This window comes from Crotalus tigris, unplaced genomic scaffold (assembly GCF_016545835.1).
Source record: "Crotalus tigris isolate CLP2741 ecotype Arizona unplaced genomic scaffold, ASM1654583v1 scf7180000023637.1517150, whole genome shotgun sequence".
Lineage (NCBI taxonomy): Eukaryota > Metazoa > Chordata > Lepidosauria > Squamata > Viperidae > Crotalus > Crotalus tigris.
The window spans coordinates 883,395-895,849 of record NW_024100094.1 but is presented as its reverse complement, the minus strand read 5'-3'; the positions used below and the strand labels follow the sequence as shown (position 1 = coordinate 895,849).

General features: G+C 45.8%; 1 protein-coding gene across 4 annotated transcripts in view; it reads left to right on the top strand.

Moving 5' to 3' along the window:
• LOC120297600 (leucine-rich repeat neuronal protein 1-like) overlaps window positions 1-5,396 on the top strand; it is a 37,588-nt gene extending 32,192 nt beyond the window's left edge. For all 4 annotated transcript variants that reach the window (XM_039320409.1, XM_039320411.1, XM_039320410.1 and 1 more), the window contains one exon: window positions 2,446-5,396. In XM_039320409.1, coding sequence (XP_039176343.1) covers window positions 2,567-5,080 — 2,514 coding nt within the window. In that variant the 5' untranslated portion in view covers window positions 2,446-2,566 and the 3' untranslated portion in view covers window positions 5,081-5,396. The remainder of the gene's footprint in view (window positions 1-2,445) is intronic.
• Window positions 5,397-12,455: the final 7,059 nt, after the last annotated feature.

Sequence of the window (12,455 nt, the reverse complement as noted above, 5' to 3'; positions counted from 1 at the left end):
GTCTAAGGGGATGCAATGGCTCAGAGCTGAGTTGTCAACTGAAAGATGACAGCCAGGGTTCAAGACTCAAGTGCTGCATGATGGGGTGAGCTCCCATTTTTGCGCCAGCTCCTGCCCACCTAGCAGCTTGAAAGCATGCAAATGTGAGTAGATAAATAGGTACCGCTTCAGTGGGAAGATGACAATATTCCATGTGCCTAGGCCAGTGATGGCGAACCTTTTAGAGACCGAGTGCCCAAAAACTGGCCCCGCCCCCCTCCACCTCCCTGCTCCACCCCACTCTGCCCCCCATCCCCCACCCCGTCTGCCCACAGGACCACTCACCACCTCTAGGGCCCGTTGCAGATTGCCCAGGCAGCCCAGCAGCGCTATGGCGGCCACACTCTCTGCCCGCATCATGCAGCATCAACTGCATGATGGGGTGTGAGGGCAGAGTCTTGTCTACGCTGCCTGGCTGCCATGTCCTTGGCTGCGCTGCTCCATGTGGGCAACGCTCGAGGGTGACTCTCCTTCAGGGGGGCTGCTGGAGAGGAGGGGGTCGCAAGGGGAGGCAAGGCTGGGGCAACGGCACGTGTGCCCACAGAGGGCTTTGAGTGCCATCTCTGGCACCCATGCCATAGGTTCACCACCACTGGCCTAGGTATTAGTTACGCTGGCCATATGACCACGGAAGCGTCTTTGGACAACGTAGGCTCTCTTGGCTAAGAAATGGAGATCAGCATTGCCCTCTAGAGTCAGACAGAGGAAACCTTTACCTTTAAGTCCAAAAAATTTGCACCAGATGTAGCTTTTTCCAGACAAGTGTAGCAAAGCAAGTTGAAGAAATTCTGCTTCTCCCGAGTATCTTAAACCATAGAAACAATCATCGAACACTGGCTGGATGACTTTTGTGGCATTAGGAAGTCAGGCAAATTCAGGCTTTCCCTTTTAATTTTTATGTATGGTAATTATATGCAAGATTACTACATGCACAATGATGCAAAAATACTAAAGCACCCACAATGGAGGAATGGATAGCAAAGATGGCAGAATTGGCAGAAATGACAAAACTGGCTTGTTTGGCCTCGGACAAAATTAAAATTACCGTAAATGCCGGCGTATAAGGTGACTTCCGCGAGTGCTGAAATCGGCGCCAAAGACGGGGGTCGTCTTATACGCCGAGTCATCTTATACGCCGGAAATACTGGTAGTTTCCGGCGTATAAGACGACGTTCTAGGAATGTGGCCCGGCTATAAAGACGGGGGTCGTCTTATACGCCGGGTCGCCTTGTATGCCGGCATTTACGGTATTGGTGGAAACCTTTTATAGGCTTTTTTTTCTGAAATAGAAAAAAGTGAAATGAGTTTGAGATTTGACAATTGAAAAAGGTTTGACTAAGGGACTGGAAGGATTTTTATAATATTAAAAGTGGGAGGACGGACAATGAGTTTGTTTATAACATTTATTTTTTTCTGGTTCTTGTGTCCTTAAGCTTCTCTTCTTTCTTTCACCGCATTGCTTTTTGCACTTTTTCTTTTTTTTTCTTTTTTATTATATATATTACATTTGTCTTTTATCTATGTTAAAAACTCTTAATAAAAAATTACATTAGACAAGTATTTTGCCCTTTTAAAAAAATCCCGTGACATTTTTAAAACTGAAAAAGCCACTCTTAGTTTATTTATGTAGTGCATATATGATTTAATAATCTGTTTTGTCATTTTATGGTAACAATAGGTGACCTAAAATGTCATCAGTCTGAATTCAAAAATGGAATCTAGACTGGGGTTGTGAATGGAGTTTTATGTGGCAAACTTAATGCAAGCTCTCTAAGGCCACAGATTTTCTATGGTTTAAATCTACCCTGAAATGTAGGAACTAAAACAAATCTGAGCTTATCAGCTCAGAGCAGAGCTGGGAAATGGATATGAACAATATGAGACAAAAACAGGGACTAGGAGAGATGTAAGGATCACAGGGACTGTAAAATACAGCTTGATTATTCAGAGTTCTTGTTTAAAATTTCTGGTTGAGGTTACCTACCTTTTGTTCTGTAAAATAACAGGGAATGGGAACCTACTCTAAAAATTAGTACCTGTAGGAGCAAGTGCACATTTTGTAATACTGGGGGCCACATTTGACCTACATCTCCAGGGCTGCACTTTAAAACATTACCAGAAAAAGGGCAAAAACTGATGTGCATCTACAATATAATTGTAAAATGAATAAATTAAATCTGGTTAATATAACATTCATTCATTTCCTCTTTTATCTGCTAATGCTGCCACCAGTCACAAGGGGTGGACAATGTTTAGAGAAACTCTTTGAACTTTTAAAGATCACGTGACTTCTAGACCCAAGCTGACTGCTGGCTAGAATCTCAACAGCTTTGATTAACTTTCAGAATTAATGTTTACCGTAAGAAGCCTAATACTTTCATATCCATCCTTTCTTTTCTCTTGCAGAGATGACAAGACTCTACTGGCCATTCTGAGCTCATCTGATGGATTAGGGTCATCCTTTGTAGCCCAAAGCTACACCACAAGCAGTCAGTGGTCAAGAAAGTTGATATCAGGGAAGAGCACCATGTCCTGTTTCCCCTTGTATGCTCTGCTGTTGCTGTGTCTACAAGGATCACCATCTGCCACTCACTCCTGCCCTCCACAGTGTGTCTGTGAGACCCGCCCATGGTTCACTCCCCAATCCATTTATCATGAGGCCAGCACAGTGGACTGCAATGATCTGCTGCTCACCTGGGTACCCGGCAATCTCTCCTCAGACACCCAGGTCCTTCTGTTACAGAGTAATAAGATCTCCAAGGTCAACAGGGAGCTCCAGCACTTGTCCAACTTGACTGAGCTGGACCTCTCCCAAAACCACTTCTCCAGAATCAGTGATGCTGGGTTGGCTAACCTTTCACATCTCATTACACTTTACTTAGAAGAGAATCAGGTGGAGGAGCTTCCAAACCACTGCTTAAGTGACCTTACTTCACTAGAGGAACTCTACATTAATCACAATTCTATCTCCTCTATTGAGCCATTAGCTTTTGCTGGCTTAGCCAGCTTGCTCCGGCTGCATCTCAATGCCAACCGTCTCCACGCCATTGACCATCGTTGGTTCCTCCCACTCCTCAACTTAGAGATCCTGATGATTGGAGAGAATCCCATCTCCCAGTTAACAGGGGGAAGTTTTCAGCCTTTGGAAAGGCTTCATAGCCTCGTCTTAGCTGGGATGCAGCTAACTGAAATCCCTCCTGATGCTTTCCAAGGCCTGGACTACCTGGAGAGCCTCTCCTTTTATGATAACCACCTTTCTTATGTTCCCACCCAGGCACTAGGAGGCCTACCCCTCTTGAAATTCCTGGATCTCAACAAAAACCCTATCACAGAAATTCAGCCAGGAGACTTCAAGAACATGCTGCATCTGGAAGAGTTGAGCCTCAATGGCATGGAGGAACTTACTGGCATCCACAAAGGGTCATTTGAGAATCTTCCAGAATTGGCCAAGCTTGAGCTGTGCAACAATCCACATCTCTCATACTTGCACCCAGTTGCCTTCCGGAGGGTGCCAGCTCTTCGCACTCTGCTAATCAGCAATACAGCCCTTGGCTTTCTTCCCTTAGGCCTGAGAGATGCCTTGCCAGCTTTGGCTGAACTCAGTCTCTATGGGAACCCATTGCGCTGCGATTGCTTAGAGAACTGGAAACCATGGACCACAGGGCACATTCGGCTGATTGAATCGCAAACTACCCTCTGTACTTCACCATCAGAAGCCATGGGTCAAGAGTTCCAAGAAGCTCTAAAAAGTGTCAGGGGGGGAGGTTGTTTGCCAGAAATCGCACCCAATCTTCCAGAACACCTGGAGGCATCATCTGGTTCTACAGTGATTCTGGACTGTCAGGCCAGCTCAGAGCCACCACCACAATTCCATTGGATCTTACCTTCTGGAAAAAAAGTGACTGCCGGAACAGGGAAGATGCATCTTAGGGCTGGGGGAACCCTTGAGATTAGCAGAGTCAACCCAGCAGATTCAGGAGTCTACACTTGTATAGCCTGGAACGAGCTGGCCTCTACTAGCCACAGTCTGTCCCTCAATGTCATTGGAGAAAGACCTGTAACTCCTGCCAGGCTAATGATCTTTGTCAAAAAGGTACAGTCACATTTTGTGGTGTTGGAGTGGACCACATCTTACATAGAGGGGCAGAAAAATGAGAGAGATGAATCAGCCACGGCCCACCCACCACCTCCTCCACCCTGGTCATCAGCTACCATGCGCATCCATAACCCCCATTTTACCTACACCGCACGGGTTCCTGTGAGCATCCGGGAATACAACCTCACGCACTTGCAACCTTCCACCCGTTATGAGATTTGCCTTACCGTCATGTCTTCGGTTCCCAAGTCCTCAGCTGCTGCCCGTTACACTGCTGTTCCCTCTGCATTAGCAGCTTCTACAAACTCTCCCTTGCCTTCTGTGAGTTCTTCAGAAATGGTCACAGCAACCATGGATGCTTCTGCGCCCTCTCTCGGCTCTTTGGCAATCCCTAGGGGTCCTTCCTGGTCTCTCGTGAGCCATTCAACTGTGGTTTCTCCGGGAACTTCCAAAGCATCCTCTGCACCCATGACAGGTCCCTTGGCAGCTTCTGCAGGTCTTCCATCTGCCTGGTTATTGCCCCACGCTCAGTATGTCTGTCTCAATGTCACCACCAAGGATGCCTCCCTCTCGGTGGAGCTGATGGGAGGCTGGGCAGGAGGGGCAGCCTTGGCTGCTATTACTGGTTCCTTATTAGCAGCTCTGAGTGCTGTGCTCCTGCTCCTTTGTGCTTCTCGCCGACTCAAGGAGAAAGGGTGTCGCCATTCACTCAAAAAATACATGCAACATGCAGCCGCCATTCCCCTCAATGAGGTCTACCCGCCCCTGATCAGCTTGTGGGATGCCGAGGGAGACCCTCCCCTCCCAATGGTTCCATTAGCACAACTGGCTCCGCCCACACCAACCTTGCCACCTCCCCCTGCCACAGGAGGGCACACTGTTTTGCTGCCACCTCCTCCTGGCCAAATTGACACTTCCAAGACTTACTTGTGGCAACAGCCATGAAGGAATTTGAGGTGTGCTGGTACCCATACCTCAACACAGACATTGGTAGGAAAGCTCTCCTCCCTGTGGCTTTTAGGATGTCAGAATTGGGTCTCCAGGCCTTCCCAGTTCAGGTTCTTGCCTCCCACGGTTATCCTTGTACTCACCTGTGCACTATATGTACCGAGGGCGCAAGAAACTTGGACATTTTTAGCCAAGGTCTCACTTCGTAGTTATAGCCAACGAGGGCGTATCAGGCAGATAACAGGGCCCCTGGGACAGTGTAGCCCCTGGGGGGCAGGTAAAAAAAATGAATAAAATTGAGTTGGACAAAGTTTAAAATGTGTGGATGTGTTTGTTGGAAACGGAGATATATTGAAAACAGCCACTGCAAGGCACTAAATCGCTTCGCGCATTCACCCGGGATCATACACCTTTTCCTTTCACCCAAGAAGATTGATATGCTGCCCTCTAGTGAACATTTGGGGGATAATAAGCCTGTTTCTCCTTTTGAGCAAGATTACAGAGTCCCCTTTCAAAAATAACAAAATAAGAGTCTGAAAAGAAACTTTCTAAATCAGTGTTTCTCAACCTTGACAATTTTAAGGCATGTGGACTTCAACTCCCAGAATTCCACAGCCAGCAGTGCTGGCTGTGGAATTCTGGAAGTTGAAGTCCACATGCCTTAAAATTGTCAAGGTTGAGAAACACAGTTCTAAATCTATCCTTCCATTGTCAGACAGGGAGGTTAGTTATTTTTACTGAGTGCTAATATAAAGGCACTATACATATGCCTAGAGCCCCCCAATTATTATACTATTACTTCACACGCCCTAGAGCAGAAGTCCCCACCTCCTGGACTGTGGCCCTCTACTTGTTTGGAACTGGGCCACAGAAGTGGCGGGCGAGCATGCCCGCACATCTCCAGTTGTGCAGGTAGTGGGCAAACGCATGTGTGTGTGCTTGTCCGCTGCTCACTCGGAACCATCCACTCTCCCCCCCTTCGCAAAACCGGAAGGAGTGGGGAACTCTGCCCTAGAGGCACAAGCAATTAGGAAAAGGTTTAGGAGCCAGGAAGAGTGACACCATTGGGCCTCAGGTAAATGCTAATTTGCAATCTTCCAAAATTGTTGTTTTGGGGGGACAGACCTGACCATATGCACTCTGTCATAGGGCTGCTAAACTACGCTGGTGCTGTGGCGCAAAGAAGAACATTATCCTATTACCATCATCAACGTGCCAGTCAATTATTAATTCATTCCACTTCTAGCCTGAAGAGAAGACACCCTATTATTATTTTAGTGCTTTGTCTTTTGCCTCGTGCAGCAGCAAATTGTCTTTAGCTGAGTCCTTCTATGCCCCAACTCAAGTCAGTCTTTGCTCCCCACCTTACAGGAAAGGGTTTAGCCTTTTGTGGTTCCCACTTTTTTCTTTTACTACTATTTTCAAGTTATTACACTATCCTAATAAGTATTGGGGAGTGAGGTTTTCAGTGATGGGAGGTATTTTTCAGGGTTTCTTTCTTTAATTTCACTTTACAGGCTTCAAATGCTCTATTTTGTTTCCATTAAAATTGGCAGGAAATCCCCATAGCAATTTCTCACTGAGAGTCCAGTTCTCAGGGTTTTAGGAAACCTCAACAGAGGCACTGAGGATGGTGTGCAAGCTGAGCTGTGAGTTTCTTCCCCCAGTTCTATGTGCTCAGGCTTGACATTTGTCAGCTTGAATGTTGTTTCTGCCAAAACTGCTAGCTCTTGTTACCAGAGGCAAGAGAGCACCAGGAACCAGGCTTCTTACAGTATCAACAGGTTTTGCTGAGATTTGCTATAAACTAACTGATACCATTGCTGTTCTTTCTCCAGGGCAAACCACTTTAAAAAAAAAACCTTACCATGAAAACTGCACAGACTAAGGTCTGATAGAGTCCAGGCAGTCACCAGGAGCTAAGACTGACTTGAAGGAGATACATATATTTTCATTCTTCGTCCACCCCCACCCGCCACCCCCAGAGCAGTATATGGTCATATCTTAAATCTAGTTTTCTTTATTTCTTTTCTTAATTAAGCCATTTACCAACCGTATTATGTCTCACAATGTTTTTGTGACTAATCATCACATTCTCTGGTCACTTGGCATCCTCAAAGGGCTGATCCCCCCCCCTTGTTTTTTTTCCTCCTAATTTATGTGTTCATGTGAGAGTATGTGAGAAAGACTAAGAGAGAGCCCACAAAAGAACAAGTGTGTGTTCTTTTGCAAACTTTTTAGTTTGCCAGGCCTGCTGATACCAAGGTGTTGCTATGCTATGCTATACACAGTAATCAGCAATTGGAGTGAGTTTGTTATTAGTATATCTCATTGTTAGATGGAACACTAGATGTAGGAAACAATCAGCAGGGCAAGTCCATCACTTTTACACTCTGCTTGTGACAATCTGGAAGAAACTGGCTGGCTGCTAATATAAAGAAAAGAACCAGTTCAGTCTTCCCCACCCAGTGAATATGAGAGATAATTACTCCCATCATCTCCCAAAGGGTACATTTTAGAAAAGCATGTACTTAGTTTCTGCAGTGAATCCAACACAGCCTGGACTTTGAATTCTGAATACTCTTTTTTTTTTTTTTGACAATCTTCTGCTTTTAGGATCCACAACCCTGAAGTCAAGCCTGGAGATGCAGAGTGCATGTTTCAAACAAACTTCTATATTGTATTATACAGATCTGCACCCGTTATTATGCTCACTGCATTGAAACCTCTGCTGATTGGCTTACTTGGCACAACAGTGCACAAGGTCAAAATCCTTCCGTATGTTTCATATGGTCAATGTTGCCAGTCTGGGTTTCTTTGAAGTAATGACAATTTGTCAGTTTGGTTGAGACGACAAACCTCACAGGGCATAGAAACCTTGGGGCAGGCTGGCAGTCAGGAAGCATAAAGAGCCTATAGGGCTTAGAATAAGAAAGGCTCCGTAATATTGCCAGAAAGGAAATCACTTCACAAGGCAAAAGTATAGAAGAAGATGCTGGTTGTCAGGGATACTACTGCTATACATGTAAGAGTTGAATATGATGAAAATTCTACCACTTTTATCATTTGATGTTGACAGATCAATGTGGTCTAGATCAGGACTTTTCAGCCAGTGGTACGGGTACCACCTGTGGTACATTGGCACCTGACAGGTGGTACGCGAGCATCCTAGAAAAGTAGCTTGGGAGGGGAATGAGCTGAACCGGTGGCAGCATCGCACAAGCCTGAGCGAGAGATGGCTGGAGCTGCAGGGCTGTCAGGGCTCAGTGGAAGCGCCAGGATCAGTACTTCTTCGGGGCTGTCAGGGCTCAGTAGAAGTGCCAGGATCAGTGCCAGGCTCCAGCTGGAGCCCGGCGCTGATCCTGGCGCTTCTGCTGAGCCTAGAAGACATGCCGATCAGCTGGAATGTTGCAGCATCTCCAGGGTCTTGTGATTTATATTCAGATGCTTGGCAACTGATTCATATTTATGATGGTCACAGTGTCCCAGGATCATGTGAAGTGACCAAAACCTGCTGCAACTACCCAGCAGACGGGGGGAATAAAAACCAAACACTCCCGCTGCCAATCCTCAACAGAAATGCTCACAACAATGGAAACGTCTGACAGGAGGAAGAGCGCCACCAGGTGGGCAGGCAGGTGTCTTGCTCAGCTGTGCCTTGGGGGGCACTTTTTTCAGTGCCATTGTAACTTTGAACAGTCACTAAGCGAACTGTTGTAAGTCGAGGACTACCTGTACTTCATCATTTTTTTCCTTTTTTTTTGGTCATCAAGTTTTTGACACCTTGCTAGGCGACTGGTGGTACTCGGATGTTGCCATATCCTAAATGGGTGAAAAGGTTGAAAAGCCCTGGCCACAGGATGATCAAGAAGATGAGTGGAAGTAATTTTACCTAATCAGCCAATTTTCTGCCCTAAGGGGAAGACAAATTTGGGTGGCTTGTAAATGGCTTTGCAGCTTTAGAACATCCACTTATGCGTATAAGATTCCTGGTGAGGTAATGACACAGTTTGTATCATCACAAACACCATTTTGTTATTACACTGTTTGTTCCAAAGCAGAGCTGGCTAGAAAAAAAAGGCTAACCCTAGCAACATTCACACACAAAAAAAATAATATTAATTGGGTGGAAGGTATAAGTGATCACCACTAGCTGCTTATGGGTTCTGGATTCAACATGATGTGCTTATGGGTTCTGGATTCAACGTGATGTGCAGTTTTGGCAATGAATAGTGAAGAGAGTACCATGATTAAATTAACCATTGTTAGACTGGGCAAACTACAAAACCAGCAACAGTAGGATTAAAAAGATCCAGAATGGTTCTGGACTAAGAAGGAAAACTACTATAACATTTATACAAGTTGGGTTTGTTCAACACGCTAGGCTAAAATTTACTATATATGCCGGCATATAAGACGACTTCCGGAAGCGCTAAACTCGGCACCAAAGACGGGGGTCGTCTTATACGCCGGAAATACTGGTAGTTTCCGGCGTATAAGATGACGTTCTAGGAATGCGGCTCGGCGATAAAGACGGGGGTCGTCTTATACGCCGGATCGCCTAATACGCCGGCATATACGGTACTTACCAGTTTTAGTTATAACCGGTCAGGATAGTTGACCCATGGTTCAGAGAGTTGTTCCAAACTGTACATTACTGAATCACTAAACCATGGCTCAGTTTAGCCATAGATTCATGTTCTGTGAATTCAGACTGCAATGTGCCAAAGGCTTAATAAAATTCTTAGCAGTTATATAACTATTTCTGGTGATTTTTGCAACACTCCCCCCACCCTGCCACAACACTATAAATTGGGTCAGAGTTTTTAATCACCCTATTATTGTATTGTGCCAATGAAGGCCTGAGGTAGAAAAGTTGCAGCTCTGCTAATGTTTCCTAACCAGTGACTAGCGGTGATGAGATTTCGGTGAAGAGCCTTCAATGGAACAGCTGTGTTTCCAACCCCCAAAGCCACATAAGCTATAAGAAACAACTCCTTCTCCTCTTTTGTTAAAAAATTTGGCTTGAAGCAAAGCACCCAGAGCCAAGGGTGGCCAGGTGGGACAGAGGAGCTGAAAGGAAGACAAAGCCCAGGAGAATAACAGCCTTGATCTCCGAAGCCAGATTTGGCATCCACCCACATTGCAACAGACTAGAAATATACTGGCATGAATTAAAGAACAAAGAGACCAGGTACAGTAGCTACATTTAAAATGAATAGCTAATAAGCGCTAGAGGGAAGGAAAAGGTGGAGCAAGTGATTCACCCACTCATTAGACTTAAAGCTGCCAACTTTTCTATTACTTCCTGGCAGGGCTCCCCATATTTTTAACAGCAGTGTGACAGGCTGAATTTCTTTTACATACTGCTGTTTCCCCAGGCAAAGTTCAACCAACTGAATGTCTGTTATTTGGAAAGCTTAAAGATACAGAAGCCATGCCAGAGAAGAGAGCTGGAGACCCAGAACTCCTTAAATCAAGGCTGCAGGAGCTGAAGAAACAAGAAGAACCTGAAACTCAGGAGAGAGAGAGAGAGAGACAGAGGAAAGGGCAGACTGTAAAACAGCCTTAGACTCTCTAGAGCAGGGGTGTCAAACTCAATTTTAATTGAGGGCCGCATCAGCATTGCGGTTGCCCTGGGGGGGGGGGCAGGTGAGTGTGGCCAGGGTGGGTGCGGCCTATTAGGTGGGTGTGGATGGAGTGGGTGTGGCCTACTGGGTGGGTGTGGCAGCTCTACATCGTTCGCGTCAAGGGTGCCTGTGGAGGCCTGGGCAGGAGTGGGACAGATCTGAGGGTCTCTGGCAGAAGGGGGTGGGACTGGGGCAAGTGCCAAGGCATGGTCCACTGGAGGAGCCTCCCTGTTCCTCTCAGGCCATGCAGGGGAGGGCTTATGGAGCTAAGACTGAATGTGTTTCAGCATAGATGGCCACCACAAAATTGTACATTGGCTCCCGGCCGGCCTGGGCCAGGGCCAAGGCAGCGGGGGCGTTCCCTCACTGTTTCCAGGATGGCTTCGCGGGCCACATGAAACCACTTCGCAGGCCACATCCGGCCCCCGGGCCTTGTGTTTGACATGTCTGCTCTAGAGGCTAAGCTTTCTAGGGCAATAAATGTGTCAGGTATTTCAGGAAATTGTGTGAAAAAAAGCATTTGAATCTGGAGTGTATATAAAGATAATACATTAAAAGAGTATTTTAGGAGTATTTATGGTGATTGCTGCTAAAGTTCAGAATGACTACCTGAACGATCTGTACAAAAATGTTCTATGCTCCCCTCCTCCACTTTTCTTAAAGGAAAAATATTGGTGCTTTGACAAACAAGTGTTGTCTTAGATAGATAGATCTTTCCACACATACTAAATAAATTGCAAAGTAATAAAAAGAATTGGCTATACAATGGTACTTGGGTACTCAACTGCTTTGAAAGTCATCTAATTTGGTACTCAAAAGCATTTTGATGTGAAAATTTTGTCCCAGTACCCATTCTTTGTTTGGTACTCAACACGCAAGCTAGAACCTGTCAGTGCCAGCTGCCTTGTGACTCACTACATTATTCCTTACGGGAAAAATTTGGTACTCAATGTTTTTGGTACTCATCATGGCTCCTGGAACCAATTAATAATGAGTACTGAGGTACTATTGTATATGCAATAGTATAATCACATGAGGCACAAAACCGAAGTAGTAATGCTCTAACAGAGTGGTGGCGAACCTATGGCATGGGTGCCAGAGGCGGCACTCAGAGCCCTGTCTGTGGGCACATGTGCTGTCGCCCCAGTCCTAGGCCTTCAGCTGGGTTTTATAAAACCTTTTCACTTTAGGCCTCCGCCGCCGTGTGCAAAAAAAAAAAAAGGTTCAATCAATCAATTTCAACTTCTCGCGGGAAAAAAAGATCTTGCAAAGTTGGAATTGATTGATTGAACTTTTTAGTCCCACCATCTGCCATTACCACCGCAGCCATGCCTACCCAATGGGCCACACCCACCCAATGGGCCACGCCCACCCGGCACTCGACGATGAATAAGTGGGTTTTGGGTTGCGGTTTGGGCACTCAGTCTCTAAAAGGTTCGCCATCACTGCTCTAACATTTCTTATCTTCTGTAAATATTAATAGCATCCTTCCTGTTCTGAGATTCAATTGGAGGGCTAGGAATGGAGGGCCATGTGGCTCAATTCCTTTATAGACCATCATATAACATCTTCCTTTACAACATCATATATGATGTTGAACTTCAACTCCCAGCAGGTTCAGGCAGGCTGGTCAGTGGTAAAGGATGCTGGGAATTGCAAGAGAGCCCCAAGTTGTCCATCTGACTCAAAGAGCTGTGGATCTAGGTCAGATATAAAAATATGGGGCTATATGAAGGGAATGT